The sequence below is a fragment of the Vipera berus genome, assembly GCF_964194415.1.
Source record: "Vipera berus genome assembly, chromosome: 2".
In the NCBI taxonomy this organism is placed as follows: domain Eukaryota; kingdom Metazoa; phylum Chordata; class Lepidosauria; order Squamata; family Viperidae; genus Vipera; species Vipera berus.
The window spans coordinates 230,996,170-231,013,790 of NC_138203.1; the positions used below are offsets into that span (position 1 = coordinate 230,996,170).

Here is a 17,621-nt window from a genome sequence, read left to right on the forward strand (position 1 = left end):
CAATACGTCGTGACACGTCACATGATGCTGCGAGTTTGACACCCCTGCTCTAAGGTTTGTGATACAAGTGAGGCTTTCAGAATAATGAACAATGAAGTGGGTGCTGCTGCTTTTGAACTATTGTTGTCCGTATGGGATAAGTTGATGGAAGATTAGAACCATGAAACTGCACATCAGATGGGAGACATGACGCAGGGGAATTCAGCTGGGGCCTGGTTGCAATGGCTGTCATGGCTAGGTAACAAAAGGAGCTGTTGTCAGAGCATGGCTTGTGGGCCATGGATGCCAGGATTGATAGCCAAAAAGTGTTGCTGCTTCAATGAAAGCTGGTCTGAAAATCTCACTAGTGAATCTGGGCAATGTACAGGCTAGGTAACATCCTCAGTGGAATTTAGAGGATGTCATTATCAGCGTTCTTCTGTTTAGAAGGGCTTTGTACGGTCAGTAAATCCTGTGTTGGTGAGGTCACGTCAAGTGAGGGTCACATCAGGTCAGGGTCTTGTGATGGGTCATGTGGGTCACCAGTGAGAATCTTGTGATAGGGAGGTTACATCAGATGAAGGTCATTGGGAGGTGAACTGTTGTGTGTGTGTTGGGGGGGGGCTTGTGTGGGTTGGTTGAGGGTTGGTGCTGTCTCTGGTTGGTTGATTTGAATTCTGTGCAGTTGATTTGAATTCTGAGATGTTTGTAGGCTGGTTGTAGGTCAATGTGTCTGTTGATGGAATGTACAGAGTCTTAGCAAGCCATAGAAGGGCCAGCAACAGTGAGAAGTTTTGCTCTATCAAAGCTGTTGAAGCCTTTGGGGACTATGTGACAGGAGTTACCCTGGATGAGAAACAGGGAATGACTGACAATAGCCCCCTTCCCCAAAGTGAAATTGAGATTGATCCTCTAAAGTCTTCTGTCAGAGTGGGGTAGAAACTGGGCTAAGTAAAATTGGAAGGAATAGAGAATGGAGAATGGGAACTTGACTGAGATCAAACTTAGGCAGATTATTGCCAATTGGGGAACGTAGCAGAGTTAAGCGTTAAGACAATGTCTGTAGTTGGCTGAAAGGCAGTGAAGATGGCATGTAGGAAACTTGAGGGGAATGGAAAAAAGGGAATAGTAGTGTCAGGTCAAGCCAAGAAACTATGATATTGGTGCTGGGCAAACCATTATGGAAAGGGAGAGAGGCAGTTTTATCCTTGGATCTTGCCATTCAAATTCTAATGGTGGATGAATAAACAGGCTGGTGCATATTACTGAAACCTGGCTGGGTGAAGGCACATATACTGCCCTTTTAGAGACAGGCTCTCCGAGATTCATGATCCTAAGGAAAGACAAGGATAGTTGTGATCCTCATGGAAATCTTGATGGCAATCAAAGGCACTTTAAGGTGATATGTTCCAGGTACTGTATCTGTGTGGAGTTCAGGCTGTAGGAACCAGTAGGGGATAATGCTTGTCTATTATCTCTTGCTAGGCTGCATGGCTAATCTCCTCTTGAAATTGCACACTTGGATTTGGAAGCCTCTCAGCTGGAGTATTTCAACCATGCCTCTATTGGCTCAGGACAACCATGAACTTTTCTTAAATAATATTTGCCCTGATGCATGTAGGTGGTTGCATATTAAAATTCTTCAGTCTCTGTCCATCTATTCCATCTTAGCATCCCATCTTATTGCTCTTTCTCTCTTTTTCTGGAAGCCTAGGTACAGTATACAAAAATGTAGTTTAGAAGTTCCTGTAATAAAACTCATTGATTAGTTTAACTTTCTATATGCCTGAGTTAGTTCACAACTAAATCCATCTCCTATGGGTTAGCTGATCAGCCATTTTTTAATGGAACACTTCCCAGAAGTCGTTCTGTGGATTAAAGTCAACTCCCCCTAGTTTTCAATTAAGGATGCAAATAATCTTGCTTAATGAGACCAATTCGATGCAAGGCCTTTATTACTCTCTAAATGTATTTAAATAGTAAGGTAAGAGAAAATAAATCATAGCAGTGCCTATAGTAAAAGAGAGCAAAAAAAACCCTGAGGCTAAACATAATTATATTAAAATTTGCATATTACAGAAATAAAATATTTTTGCAAAGCACAAGCAACATAATTTAATCATGATTATTTCTACTAAAATCACGGCATCACTTCAGTAGGACTTTCATTCTTTTCTATGCTTTAGTGACCAATTGGAAAAAAATGTCTCAAACGTACAAGATACAGAATATAGGTCAAAGAGGTCTAACCTGAACATAATTCTACTTCAATTATTTAGAATAATCCAAGAAAATTATCCTGAATAAAATTCAGCTACAAAATGGTGTTAGTATGGCAATTTTATTTAATTCTGAGATTAAATGCTGCTTTGTGTACTGGAAAAAAATATGTTATTTTCTCTTACCTTTAGACCGGATGTGGAAAATAGGCAAAATGTTAAATGTACTAGCCCATCTATTTGTTATTACATAGACTCAAAAGCCATAAACTACATTCTATTTTTGTTATTTTTCCTTCCGCTGTTTTGTAGCACTATGCAAAATCTGATTTCTGTTTTATGATAAAAATTTACTGCACATACTATCAAATGTCTATTTATAATAATTATGTGGTTAATCGGATGTTTCTAGTAATCTATTATTAACAAATACTAACTTAAGTAAAGCACCAATTCTATTGTACATCCTTTTTCTTGACATTGAAAGTAGATTTTTGATTTAGTGCTATAGGAAAACATATCAAGTGATGCTACTGTTTATACATGTTCCTACAGAAAAAGTAGGCCAAGATTCTCCTATGGAGGCAAACTTCTAGTGCAGAGCAAAAAGTTAACGCTGAGTTTCCAGAGTTTGAGGTTTATATACTGGAACATTTTTCTCTCGAAGTGGTGGCAATCCCAAGATAATATCAGCAGCCTTCTCTGCTATCATGATGGTTGGGGCATTTAAATTCCCGCTAACAATACTGGGCATTATTGAGGCATCAACTACTCTTAAGTTTTCTGTGCCTATAACTTTGGTCTCAGGATCAACCACAGCAGAAGAATCAGAACTCTGTCCCATTTTGCAAGTGCATGAAGGATGATAGGCACTATCAGCTTTTTGTCTTATGAAAGCATCTATTTCTTTGTCAGACTGAATATGTTCCCCTGGTTGAATCTCAGGTCCACGGAATTCTTCAAATGCTTTCTGAGCAAAGATCTCCCTAGCTAATTTCACACACTGGCGAAACTCCCAGACATCCATTTCTGTTAAAAGAACACAAAACAAGACTAAATCATAATGATTATGTGCGCAGCACAACCCATATAAACATTAATGCTACATTCTTTTCAGACAACAATTCAGAGTAAAATGTCACAACTTAAGATACAGGAAAGGCGGGTAAGGTGGACATTGCTTTATATTTTAATATCTAATTGCCATAAACAAGAAAGTAAATTTTGAATGTAAAATGAGGAAAATTGAAGTAATAAATTTCCTGTACGTACCATTTAGTAGAATTAGAATTTTAAAACAGATCTTTGTACATTTAATCCTTCATCCAGGACTGATGGAAGAGGAAAAGATACAAAGAAATGGAAAATGCCATCAAAATAAGACTACCAGTGCAATATGCCATTGTCTATAGAAGGTGTAACTATTCTTCATAGGTGAGTTTAGTTTACAAGCTGGAAAAAAACAAAAAACAGAATATAGATAGTTCTGCATTACCTGTTGACAAATAGTTAGGCTCAAGTATTGGATGCTCAGTAGGGTCTGCACTCTTCAACTTCAGCTTTCCTACACTGGTACTTCGCATAGGGCCAATATGGACCTGTAACAATCCAAGAAGATCCATGGTAAATGGCATCTAAAGGTTCATTATAAAATAACTAATGGGATTCATAGAAACTTGGGGTTTCATGAGTTATTTAGACATTGCACAGTTGATTTAGGCAATTATTCCAGGTTTCAAAGCTTGGTTTCTACTTCTTTCATTACTCACTGGCTTTAGAGTGAAAATCACATCTTGTATTAATTATATTTTTATATTCAAATGAGGGTAGTTAATATTGGTTAACAAACACAAGAGATCCACAAAATCCTTTACAATGTGAAGATGCCTTTTTAGTGGTTTTGGATGAATGATATTGTTTGTACATTGATTGAATGAGAATCTATGTCATCTCTGGTTAAGCCTTCTGCCCACCAACAAAGGGATTGAGAACTATTTCCAAAAGTACAATGTGCTTCTTTAATTATACGCCCCAAGAAAATGAACAACCTTTCAGGAAAATATTTCTGTCCAGTAGATATTCTATGTAGTAATTGGAATTACTACTCACCTGGTAAGCTTCCAGCTGTGAAGCAACCCGCCCATGGTCAATCACCTGAGAAGGGAGGAAATGGAACTGGATATCAGGGTGAGAAATGCCTGGGCGACTTCTTATAAATCCACCAGTCTCTAAATGGGCAGTGGCTCCATCTCCTGAAAGGTGAAACAGCAAGCACCAGATACATAAATAATGAAAATGGAAGAATGAGGATTTCAAAAAATCATTTTACATTCCCTGTATTTTATGCTATGAACATTCACCACGCACAGTAAAAATTGTGCCTAAGTCTCATTACTGAAGCTTTGTGGTTGAGGTCCAGCTCGCAGGTCATAGTTACCACTGGCTTTTGGGACTGTACTCATTGGATGATGCATCACATAAGTCATAATTTGTTGAACAAGTCATAGTGGCCTTGGTCATAAATAACATATATTAATTCAAAACAAACCCAAATCATATTATAGCCTATGAAATCAAGAGCATGTCTCATTTACCATGAAAGCTTTCACAGTTGAAATAGGTTTTCTTTTCACTTTAGAAATATTCTTAATTTATAACATGAAGTGTACTTTGTAATCAGGTATAATTGCTTTTATATATTATTTGACCATTTAAAAATATTTAAATATATATATTCATATTAATTTATTTCAAATTGCCTTAGCTGTCATAAAATTATTGCACTTGAGAATGTTAAGTTATTAACATGGAACAGTAGTAATATTAGTGTAATTGACCCAGCACACAAGAAAAACAGAGTTGTTATACAACAGTAACAATAATTATTTATGCTTCTATTCTAAATATTCTTTGAATGCTGCAACAAATCTTAGAATTCTCAATAATTTCTCAAGTGCAATAATTTTATGACAGCTAAGGCAATTTAAAATAAATTAATATGAATATATATTTTTACATATTTTTAAATGGTCAAATAATATATAAAAGCAATTACACCTGATTACAAAGTACACTTCATGTTATAAATTAACTTCCTGTTTGTTACAAGAGATTAATAACTAAGCATTTTTTAAAAATCCAGTGAAGTAAAGCTACTTGCAGACGTAGTCTGAAATTCTGAAAAACCCTTGATTTCCTTATCTGGAATGAAAGTGCGTCAAATGAATCATCTACAAGAAAAAAACTATTATGAATAGACAGATTCATTAAATCTTTAGCTGATTTATATCTCTAGCAAAATGAGAACATAACAAGATATAATTCTAAATCATACCTGTGGATTTCCAGAACCATTCAAGACCAATTTTGATCATTTGAAGAGGCTTTTGTGATTTATACAGTGTTAGAGGCTGAGTGCACTTTTGCTGTATGTACACTTCCAAATGATCTTGGAGATTCTGGCCAACCCCTGGCAGAAAGGACCAAAAAAAAAGTCCAATGTATGCATACTACAAATATTTACAACCAGGGCTTTTTCTCTCATAGAACGCTCAGAACGGAGTTCCAGCAACTTTTTTGGATGGAACCTTGTAGGGTAGGCAAGGCGGGTTGTATAACATGTGTGAGTTCTAACACCTTTTTCTTTTACAAAAAAAGCACTGTTTACAACTATATTTACAAATATATGGAACTCGGATAATGCAGCACTTTGGTTTGAAAAGCCGAAAGATCTTCCAAGTGCCCATGAGTTTCTGCGCAGCACTTGTCTGCAACTCTATAAATGAAATTGGTCTTTCCTGGGATTAAAGGTAAAGGTTCCCCCGCACATGCATGCTAGTCGTTTCTAACTCTAGGGGCCAGTGCTCATCTCCATTTCAAAGCCGAAGAGCCAGCGTTTTGTCGAGGACGTCTCCGTGGTAACTACTAAAAAGGGAATTCATGTCAACCTAGGAAAGGACACAGCTGATTTAAGGAGTTCTTGGAAGAGGCTATGGGAACATCTAAACACCCTTTACTTTCAAATTCAACCCAGCCTTACATGGAACTATACTGAATCTATCATACATACCTGAAAGATGGCAGACAACAGGGATTCCTAATTTTTTTATATCATCTGCATTTCCAACTCCAGATAGCAGAAGTAACTGTGGAGAATTTATGGCACCACCACTTAAAATAACTTCCTTACTAGCAAATACCTGAAATAAAATAATAGCAATGTAATCAGACCAAATTTTGATAGACTAAAGTCAATATAAAATAATGTTATTGATTTGTAGCCTTCCGTTTTCATACTCATGTTATATCTACAAGTTTTGTAACCTAGAAATTATTAAAATATGCTGTCATATATTTTTAAATAAAGTTTCCTTTTAAGCAATGCTAATATTTCCTGTCCATCTAAACTTATTTACTAAACATTTCTCCTTGTTAACATAAACTATTCTTCAAAAGCTTTTATTAGTACAAATAATGTATTGTTCTCCTTACAAATGCCTCTTTTCCTCCTAAATCAGGGGTGTCAAACTGCAGGCCCACAGGCCGGATGCATCACACAGAAGTTGCACCCAACCCAGCTCGGGGAAAAAAGTCATGATACGTCACGACACATGACCCGAGTTTGACACCCCTGCCCTAAACTGTATCTCAAATAAGACTCAAATAATTCCATCAAAATAAACATTTGCTTTGTACTGTCAACCAAAAGAATAGTTTCAATATGTATCATCAACCAAAAAGAATCCACATTCTGGAGATCAAAGAAAATATTAGTTTCTGACATTCTTCTATTGAATAGTCATCTGGCGGCACAAATCTGCAAGTGACTCATTGTATCATATCTTTTATTTCTCTGAAAAAGAGTTATCTTAGAATGATAACCTCTTTTCCTTCAGACATCTTTTATCATCCTTTCCAACTGAAAGTTTACAATAATTTTCACTGTTAATTTATTACAGTTCTAGCTGATCACTGAAAGAACAATAGTGTCTATAAGGAACAGTGATACTGAACACAATATAGCACAGAAAGATTTAGCTAGACTTAACCATTTATAGTGTGCCTAATTCCAGAGTACAATTTTAACAATGTAATGCATTCTTCAAAAACTTCCGCACTACATTTTTATAGTATTGCAATTATAACATAGGAAAACAATTTGCCTTATGAACTGCCATTTTTTTTATTTAAAGAAAGAGCAGGAATAAACTATTTTCACAATTGACAAGAAGTCATCCTTAAGAATTCCTAATTTAAAGCCTGGAACTAATATATATGAACTTATTAATAAATGAACTGGACTCAGTGGTGAAAGAATTGCACCCAGAGTTGCTGATATCACTAAATAAAATAACTCAAAACGCAAAGTATCTATGAAAGCTTCAAATTAATATAGTGAAGGGGCATTCAATCTAGCAGTGCAGTTTCAAGGTAGCAAAAAGTCATTATCAAAGGAAACTTAGTAAATACAGACTTTTTTTCTTTCTCTTTGAACTATTAGAATGACAGGATTCTCAATGAAAGAAATAGCTATTTTCAAACAAATGAAATCCATTGAATCCTTGTGCAATTGTAGCAATGAGAATTCCAAACAAAAGTTGATTGTTTTACTAATTAAGTTCTCTTATCTATCTAGACCTGGACAAAAAACAGGCACATTTGTACGTGTTAGTTAAAATGTTGGCGCCATCACAAATGTCAGCTCAGTCTCAAAATGAAAATGTTCTCATGTTCTTTGGGTCAGTTTCCTGGAAATTTCTTGCAAAGACAGGCTTCCTTGCACACATATGCCTCCCTTGGTAAATATGAGTGAAAGCAAAGGGAGACCATCTAAAACAGGGATCATTGTTATGCATGGAAAAGCACCCTGTTCCTTAAGCACTTAGTTTCCAAGTAAACAAGCTGGGGAGGCAATTTTGCAAAAGAGGCTGATTCATGAGCAGCAAGGCTAACCCATAGGCTGGAGGACTGCCCAGGGACTTGGAGGGGTGTGCAGAGCTCTTTTAACACCATGCTTCCCCCTTCCTTAACAGAGAGAGCTATGTGACAAACACACTCTTGACCACACCAAAATCATATGCTTTCTGGGCACACTGCATATCTTATGAATCTATCGCTGAATGTTTTTGATGCTCATTTTTCTTCTTGCTGTTATCATTGGCCAACAACCTTAAATGTTCAGCGTTACAATACTCTTCTCAGAAAAAAGGAAATGTCAATAGACCCATTTGTAAGAGCATTTTTCTTTGCTGCAGTATGGAATAGTTCTTGGAATATTTTAAAGTATACACACTTGTAGACATAAAGAAAAAAAAGAGGGGAAAATAGATCTGACACAGACCACATAATTTCGAAGCAATTTTCCTTATTTTTTGTACCATTTGCTTGGCTACTACCAGATCAGATTGCACGGGGCTGTCATTAAAGTCCACGGAGGCTAATTTTAAAATCACATGGCTGAACAAACTTCTTCCATGAGGTTACATGCAGGATGGTTGGGTCTCCTGTGGGACACTCTGCTGGTGTTAATGGAAGTGGACAAGGGAGCATCTTCCCACATAGCAGCAGCAAAGGGAAGACCTTCTCAATTCAGTTGCAAAGAAGGCTTCCTAAACCCAATATTTTTCTTTTATACATTTACTTAATCAATTAAGACGTTGTCTCACTTAAATGACTCTAGATCAGGGATCTGCAACCTTGACATAGATTTCATTTCTAGAAGTTGCGGGGCGGGGGGCAGGAGGGAACCCAACTAACTCAAAAGCCAACATAAAGGGAAATCTGCAGAATGGAGTGGTACCCATTATAGTTTGATCAGGTTACTGCAATGCTTTCTTGAGATTAATACGTGACATGGATTTGAACTCTTAATGAGCCAAAAATGAAAAGTTAGTAGAATCTGATTGCTAGTTGATTTTCTTTTCAAAATTGAAGAAACAATACTGCACATTCTTACCTTTTTCTTTTCTCCATTTTTAATATATTCAATGCCAATTGCTTTGGTCCCATCAAATAAAACTTTTGTAACAAGTGTACTGACTTCTGCAGACAGGTTTGGACGTGATAAAGCAGGATGAAGGTATGCACTAGCTGTACTCCACCTTTTACCTATAAAATGCATGTTTTTATTGTGACTGTAACTGCAACACAAATAATTTATGTTATCTCAGCATGGTAAACTGCTCTGGGAAAATCTGGTTTTAAATGTTTAATAAATAAAATAAATACCAAAATAATTTTATCTTTTCTACTGTGATTATACATTAACATTTTTAAAGTTATTACTGTAGTCCACAACTGAAGATTAATCAAGGCAGAGTAATAATGCAAATTCATTTACAAAAGACAAAAAAATACTAAAACCATGTAAGAAATTAAAAAAAACAGCTTGAATCCTTTTCTGAGAAACAGAAAGAAAGTGAAGATGTTAAATGGAACCCAGCTGAAAATGGAGTCCATTTCATAGTTTGAGAAAAATATTTTACTATATGACTGACAGGCAAGTTTTTGAAAGTGGAGAAAAAGGCCACTTCTGATCCAGACAGTCACATATTAATCAAATAATCTGTAAAATAATCAAGTCCTAAATCTTAACAATTTCTCAATTGAAACACAGTGATACTTTGATATTAATTGTTAATTGGTTACAGGAGGAGCGATAAATAGCAAAAATGATGTTGTTGTTGATGTTAGCTGCGAAGTCGTGTCCGACCCATAGCGACCCTATGGACAACGTTCCTCCAGGCCTTCCTGTCCTCTACCATCTTCTGGAGTCCATTTAAGCTCATGCCTACTGCTTCAGTGACTCCATCCAGCCACCTTTCTCTGTCGTCCCATTCTTCTATTGCCCTCAATCTTTCCCAGCATTAGGCTCTTCTCCAGTGAGTCCTTCCTTCTCATTAGGTGGCCAAAGTATTTGAGTTTTAGCTTCAGGATCTGGCCTTCTAAAGAGCAGTCAGGGTTGATCTCCTCTAGGACTGACCGGTTTGATCACCTTGCAGTCCAAGGGACTCGCAGGAGTCTTCTCCAGCACCACAGCTCAAAGGCCTCAATTCTTTGGCGCTCGGCCTTTCTTATGGTCCAACTTTTACTGCCATACATTGCAACTGGGAAGACCATAGCCTTGACTATACGCACTTTTGTTGACAGGGTGATGTCTCTGCTTTTTAGTGTGCTGTCTAGATTTGCCATGGCTTTCCTCCCCAGGAGCAAGCGTCTTTTAATTTCTTGGCTACAGTCCCCATCTGCAGTGATCTTGGAGCCGAGGAAAATAAAATCTGTCACTACCTCCATTTCTTTCCCATCTATTTGCCAGGAATTGAGAGGGCCGGATGTCATGATCTTGGTTTTCTTAATGTTAAGTTTCAACCCAAGTTTTGCACTCTCCTTCTTCACCTGCAACAAGAGGCTCTTTAGTTCTTCTTCACTTTCTGCCATTAGAGTGGTATCACCTGCGTATCTTAGGTTGTTGATATTTCTTCCAGCAATCTTAATTCCAACTTTTGATTCATCTAGCCCTGCCTTTCTCATGATGTGCTCTGCATATAAGTTAAATAGGCAGGGCAACAGTATACAGCCTTGCTGGACTCCTTTCCCAATTTTGAACCAATCAGTGGTTCCGTGTCCAGTTCTCACTGTTGCTTCTTGGCCCACATATAGGTTTCTCAAGAGACAAATAAGTTGGTCTGGTACGCCCATCTCTTTAAGAACTAGCCACAGTTTGTTATGATCCACACAATCAAAGGCTTTGGCATAGTCAATGAAGCAGAAGTAGATGTTTTTCTGGAACTCTCTAGCTTTCTCCATGATCCAGCGTATGTTGGCAATTTGATCTCTAGTTCCTCTGCCTTTTCGAAATCCTGCCTGTACTTCTGGTAGTTCTTGATCCACATACTGCTGGAGTCTAGCTTGTAGGATTGTAAGCATAACTTTACTAGCATGAGAAATGAGTGCAATGGTGCGATAGTTTGAACATTCTTTGGCACTGCCTTTCTTTGGAATTGGAATGTAAACTGATCTTTTCCAATCCTGTGGCCACTGTTGAGTTTTCCAAATTTGCTGGCAAATTGAGTATAGCACTTTTACTGCATCGTCTTTTCAGATTTTGAATAGCTCAGCTGCAATACTGTCACCTCCACTAGCTTTGTTGTTGCTCAGCTTTTCTAAGGCCCACTTCACTTCACATTCTAGGATGTCTGGCTCGAGGTCAGTGACCACCTCATTGTGATTATCAGGGACATTAAGCTCATTCTTGTATAGTTCTTCTGTGTAATTTTGCCACCTCTTCTTAATCTCTTCTGCCTCTGTTAGGTCACTGCCATTTTGGTCCTTTATCATGCCCATTTTTGCATGAAACGTTCCCTTCATCTCTCCAATTTTCTTGAAAAGATCTCTGGTCCTCCCTATTCTATTGTTTTCTTCTATTTCTTTGCACTGTTCATTTAAGAAGGCATTCTTATCTCTTCTAGCTATTCTCTGGAATTCTGCATTCAATTGGGCGTATCTTTCTTTTTCTCCCTTGCCTTTCGCTTCCCTCCTTTCCTCAGCTATTTGCAAAGCTTCTTCAGACAGCCATTTTGCTTTCTTGCATTTCTTTTTCTTTGGGATGGTTTTGGTTGCTACCTGTTGTACAATGTTGCGAACCTCTGTCCATAGTTCTTCAGGCACTCTGTCTATCAAATCTAATTCCTTAAATCTATTTGTCACCTCTACTGTATATTCAACAGGGATATAATTTAATTCATACCTGAGTGGCCTAGTGCTTTTCCCTACTTTCTTCAGTTTAAGCTTCATTGAATTACGCAAGCCCCTTCATCAAGGCAGTGATCCATGAAGGGGAAAAATGATGAGTATGGCTTGTCAGCCAGCTACGAATCCATCTGGTGGTGATGCTATCTAACCCACATTTTTCTATCTTATCAAGTAGTAGGTTGTGATCTACTTTATAAAATGCCTTACTGAAGTCCAAGTAAACCAATTCAAAAGCCAAATCTCAGTCTATCTCTTCAGTTGATTGACTATAGGTTTAATATTGTCTTGATTTAGGTTCAGCTTACTTCTCTAGTTTGATATTGAGAAAGATAATGTTTGAGTACATTGACTTCTAATAAAACTATACCTATCTCAATAAATGGAGCCAAGGATTGTTTCTATTTAGAGGTTTAGGTTTGTGGCAGGTCTGACAGAGTGTTATGATTTTATTTAATATTTCTCATGAACAATGGGTGTCAAATGCCTATAAAACCTTTAAGTCTCGCGTGCAGTACTGGCCCTAAATCTACATTGTTGCTCTTTACTGGGTTTAATTCAGGCATTCATTTCTATTTTAACAGCTGCCATTGTGGACAATTATAATTATCTAAAGATCGAGCAAAAAACAGTTTAAGTTGCAGTTCTGAATTTGTATGCCAAACCCCTTGCCTTGGCAAAAAAACGTATCTACCTTTCCATACAACCTTTAAAAATGAAACAGGTTAAACGAAAACCAGATGGTTAATGTGTTATCATTCAGTTGTTGCTCTATTGTGTATTTAATGTGGAAAGAAATTGGTCTGTCAGCCAAAATAAACAATTCCAGTGAACCAGCAAATGAATGAAGTTAATAATGGCTATGAGTTTATAATTTATTTATTTATAAAATATATAGTCCACCCATCTTACCTCAGGATAACCCAGGGCAGCTTACAATACTAATAAAAACTATACAAACCAAAAAGATAAATAAGTTAGTATAAGGCCACTTTCATATTGATTTACCAAGATCATTAAGTATTTCCTTGTGGGAATTTTGTTAGGTATAAGTGTAGGTACTATTCTGGCAGGAGGAATACTTCAACTTTGATTTTTGTCCAGACCATTTTACAAGACGGAGATACTCATCAAAGACATTAATTTCATGATATAACTTGCAATGTCAGTTCTTCCATAATGAATGTTTAAAATTACTTGATATAAGGTTTATGTTGTAATTTATTTTATTCAGTTTTATTTTGAAAGGAAGGGTTAACTTGAATACAGCAACATCAATGGACAGTATCAAAACAGGCAAAATGGAGGAGACAGTTTAGGATGCAAACAGTGCTCCCTTTGTATGTGTGTCAATGTCACATATGCGTTTATAAGGGGACAGGCTTGCATCACAACGTCACCTCTGTCATCTTGCCTATTTTGACAGAATCCTCTGGAAGCTGCTGCTTTCAAAAGAATGTCTGCTGAGAAAGAACTGTGACTGATGCTATCAACACTCAGACCAGGAATAAATATATCAGTTGCTACGTTTCAGTTTCACACTGAAAAGTTCACACTCTAATAACTACATTTATAAAGTTTGTCATTTTTCTACTTGTGTAATTTTGAAGAATATTCCAGTTTACACTAATTTATGGTGATATGATTACATAAAATTATTTACAGTAATTTTAATACAGGTAGTCCTTGATTCACAACACTTGTTTATTGTTCATTCAAAGTTACAACAGCACTGAAAAAAGTGACTTGTAGCTGGTTTTCACACAACCGTCGTAGCATCCCCCCAGTTACATGATCAAAACTGTGTGCTTGGCAAATGGCATATATTTACAAGGGTTCCAGTGTCCCAGAACCTCGTGGTCACCATTTTGCAATGTTCCCTGTTGGCTTCCGACAAGAAAAGTCAATGGGGGAAGCTGGATTTGCTTAATGAACATATGATTCACTTAAGAGCCACTCTATGAGGGAGACGGGCTGTCTCTAAATATGGTATATAAATAAATAAATAAGCAACTGCAGTGATTCACTTCAAAATAATAGCAAAAAAAAGAAGTTGTGAAATTGAGTGTGATTCATTGCTTAGCAACAGAAATTCTGGTCCCAATGGTGGTCAAGGATTACCTGCATTATTAAATATATGGGGAGTATTAATTTAATTACCTAATCTAAATTTTAAAAAATAAATGAAATTTAGGTTTGATATATAGCCCTCGATATTCCAATTAAACAGCAGGAGTCGCCCTTGTCCCCCCCACACACACATACACAGTTTCACACTTCTAGTCCAAACTCTTTCTCAATGCATGCTATTAGCTCCTTAAAGGAAGGTTATGGGCTTATTTCATTATGAAAAAGTTTTCAAACCATCATAAGAGTTTACAAAGACTGGTGTTCATGTCTACTACAAACTCAACATGTCAAAGCTAACCTTTATATATTGTCATATCCATCCAGCCAAAGCCTTCTTGTTGAAAACCATTCATATCATCTGTGAAAGGGTATCCAGCTTGCTGAGCTGCATCCAGGAATGCGCAATGAAGAAGGTTCTTTGTCTTTCCCCTTGACACATGAAGTGGTCCGTCCCCTCCTCGATAAAGATCAGCCCCTAACTCATGAGTCTGTGCTCTCTTAAAATACGGCAAACAGAATTCATAGTCCCATCCAACAGCCCCTTCTCGACTCCACCTGTTATAATCTTCTGCATGGCCCCGAATGTACACCATGGCATTGAGGGATGAGGAACCACCCCAGACTCGTCCTCTGGGCCAGTATAGAATACGATTATCCATGTGTTTTTGGGGTGTTGTATGGTAGTACCAGTTGTATTTCTCATCACAGAGATTGTATGTTAAAGCAGCAGGCATATGAATCTTCCACAATAATTGTTTGCTACCTAAAACAGTATCTTTGGGACCTGCTTCAAGTAGCTTCACAGTGTGGTGAGGATCTTCGGTCAATCGGTTGGCTAAAACGCATCCTGCAGACCCCGCTCCGACTATTATATAACTGAAAGAGTCCATATTTTTAGAGGTAAGAGAGGATGCTTGGGAAGATCTCACCTTTTGTCCTTCGAAAGCTTTTGAACTCTTCGGTATACATTTTTTGAATAATTCTTTGTGGGTTTGACAGATAAAGCCATGCTTTTGAGCACCTTTGATTAAGAAAGACATTATTTCCTATGTTATTTCAGATGTAGTCAATCTGGGTCCAAATATTCTAACCTAGAAAGGGAAAAATGATCTTAGTAAAATGAAATATAACACAAAAAGAATATACAGTAATGTACAATATAAACCATTTAAGTCACTGAATCATTTAAAATGGCTTAAATCATACATTTCTTTAAGCACAAAATTGAAATATGGGGAGACGCAGGTTAAAAGATATAAAATTTGAATTTCTTTTAATGTATGTTAGGTTAGTGCACATATTACTTTGAAACTTTTACAGTATTGCCATTGCAAAACATTTTCACTTTACAAAATACTTTGTAGTTCCTCACCCACATTTCATCTAATTGTGACAAAACTCATCTGTTATTTGCATTTCTCAAAAGCAAAACCACTTTCAACATTACTTCTTATATAATTATATATCACTTTTTATAGACCTTCTGGAGAACTGTGGGGTATCAGGAGAATGGCAGTGTCCAAGGTAGATAGGTTTTCGCCATCCACTTTTCATCCACTTGCTTCTCCTACCCCTTTTGGGCACCCAATGTATTCAGAAGTATGCATTACATCCAGTTAAATCCAATATGGATTCAAATATCCACATGATGACTGGGGAGAAAGGTCGCTCCACGCAATGGTCCTACTGTATTTCCTCAGTCTATGCAAAGCAGTAGATTTTGCGTAGGTTTTCTGCTTGAACCAGAAGCTACTATTTGTTTTTATTTACTGCACTGAGTTCTGGGGTCAAAAGGCAGCAAACATGGTGTATCCCCTCATTTTACCTTGTCAACCTGTGAGGTTAATCAGTAGTGTGAGAATGATCTCCCTGATCAAGGGGGAATTTGAACCTGTGTCTCACCAGTCCTGGCCCAACATCCCACTACAGAACAGTACAGTACACTGCTTCTGAGACTGCAGTCACCTTTGACTGTTTTAAGTTTTAAACACTGAATATGCACATTTAAAGTCCTGCCTAAAGTCCCATTTAAAGAGACACGAGGTTTAAACAACCCAAACAGGCAAACTCAGAAACGCAGAACCGAGATTCACTCCACGCAAAACTAACAAAACGGTAATTTTAATTGATTTTCGACAAATGAAAGGGAGGGGGCGAAGGCGGCGTGAATCTCGCAAAGATTCTCACACAAGGGCTTTGGGTTCTTTCTTAGGCTAAAGCAGGGCTCTTCACACTTGGCCCTTTGATGACTTGTGGACTTCAACTCCCAGAATTCCTCAGCCAGCCATGCTGGCTGAGGAATTCTGGGAGTTGAAGTCCACAAGTCATCAAAGGGCCAAGTTTGAAGAGCCCTGGGCTAAAGCTTTTGATTTCACGGAAGAGTAAGCTACCTGCCACCGCAAACCCTTCCTTCACGTCTCCCACCCTGCTTTGCCTAGCCCAGCGCGAAGGCTCCCGGTTATCGCTTCCACGGGCTAAGAAAGCTGCCCCTTTCCTTTTCCTGAGAGCTTCCACTTCATTGGTAACTTGTTGCCCAAGAGCCGAGCGGCTTCTTTTTAAGACCGCCTGGATTCCGCCAAGAGATCCAACTCCGCTCGCTTGCCCCAGGAACTTGGAAGCCAGGCGCGGGGCGGGGACAACAGAGATGGCGTTGCTCCGGCAACCCAACCCAACCCACTCCGCCATGCCGAGCGTTCCCTCACCCCCACCCAACTCTGCCTCCCTCGCTCACGTCCTCGGCCAACGCCGCCCCGCCGCCACGTGCTGCTTCACCCGCTCGCGCTGGCTAAGCTTGGCGCGCGCCACTCCGTCTCCCGGGGGGGGGGGGTCCTGGAGCTTGGCCTCGTTCCTCGCAAAACTCCCGCGGGCTACGCTGCTCGGGCTCTGGTGAGGAGGAGCGAAACTTCCGAGCGCCGACTTCTTCGGCTTTGCTGACGGGCATCTGCCCGGTCCAAAGAGCAGCCGGGCAGGCACTAGAAAGAGGCGGGCCCCTGCGGGGGGGGGAGGGTTGGACTTGCCAGGACTCTCCGTATTGACTTGGGAGGCCGGTGTGTGGTGTAGTTGGTTCACGTAGTGTGGTGGGACGGTGGGTTTGTTGTCACTGTGTGTTGGGGGGAGAGAGAGCACGGGGGGGGGGAGGCTCAGCTAATCTCAATGTACACGTGTTGTACTTTGACAATGAAGGTTTATTTATTTATTTATTACAGGGGTCTTCAAACTTGGCCCTTTTATGACTTGTGGACTTCAACTCCCAGAATTCCTCAGCCAGCAAAGCTGGCTGAGGAATTCTGGGAGTTGAAGTCCACAAGTCATAAAAGGGCCAAGTTTGAAGACCCCTGATTTATTAGATAGATGGAGCCGTCTCGTTCCTCTCCTTCCCCTTTTAGTTCCTGGAAGGAGTGCGCGGAGAAAGGAGCGGGATGACATAACTAGACGGGCCAGTCTTCCGAGGTGTAGGGATCGCTGGCAACGTTTCTTGTACACTAATGTAGGCCGCCTTTGGGTCTGGGAGCAGGTCGGTTGCAGAGAAGCGACTTGAATAAATGG

The 17,621-nt window shown here is 38.7% G+C and overlaps 1 protein-coding gene across 1 annotated transcript; it reads right to left on the reverse strand.

Moving 5' to 3' along the window:
* Positions 1-1,630: 1,630 nt before the first annotated feature.
* Positions 1,631-16,915, reverse strand: CHDH (choline dehydrogenase). The gene is made up of 8 exons (XM_081321271.1): positions 16,807-16,915; positions 14,374-15,166; positions 9,154-9,305; positions 6,268-6,397; positions 5,533-5,667; positions 4,308-4,450; positions 3,694-3,796; positions 1,631-3,227 (listed from the first exon to the last, which is right to left on the reverse strand). Exons 2-8 carry the CDS (start codon positions 15,113-15,115, stop codon positions 2,809-2,811), a joined length of 1,824 nt encoding a protein of 607 aa, XP_081177397.1. The 5' UTR covers positions 15,116-15,166; positions 16,807-16,915; the 3' UTR covers positions 1,631-2,808.
* Between the last annotated feature and the right edge of the window lie 706 nt (positions 16,916-17,621).

Bases quoted from the DNA above. Each gene is read 5' to 3' on its own strand.
- CHDH (XM_081321271.1), bottom strand. From the start codon at position 15,115: ATGTCTTTCTTAATCAAAGGTGCTCAAAAGCATGGCTTTATCTGTCAA. The intron at 9,306-14,373 runs GTTAGCTTTGAC...TGCATTTTATAG, and splicing joins GGATATGACAATATATAAAG to GTAAAAGGTGGAGTACAGCT. The intron at 5,668-6,267 runs GTATGTATGATA...CCTTTCTGCCAG, and splicing joins TGTTGTCTGCCATCTTTCAG to GGGTTGGCCAGAATCTCCAA.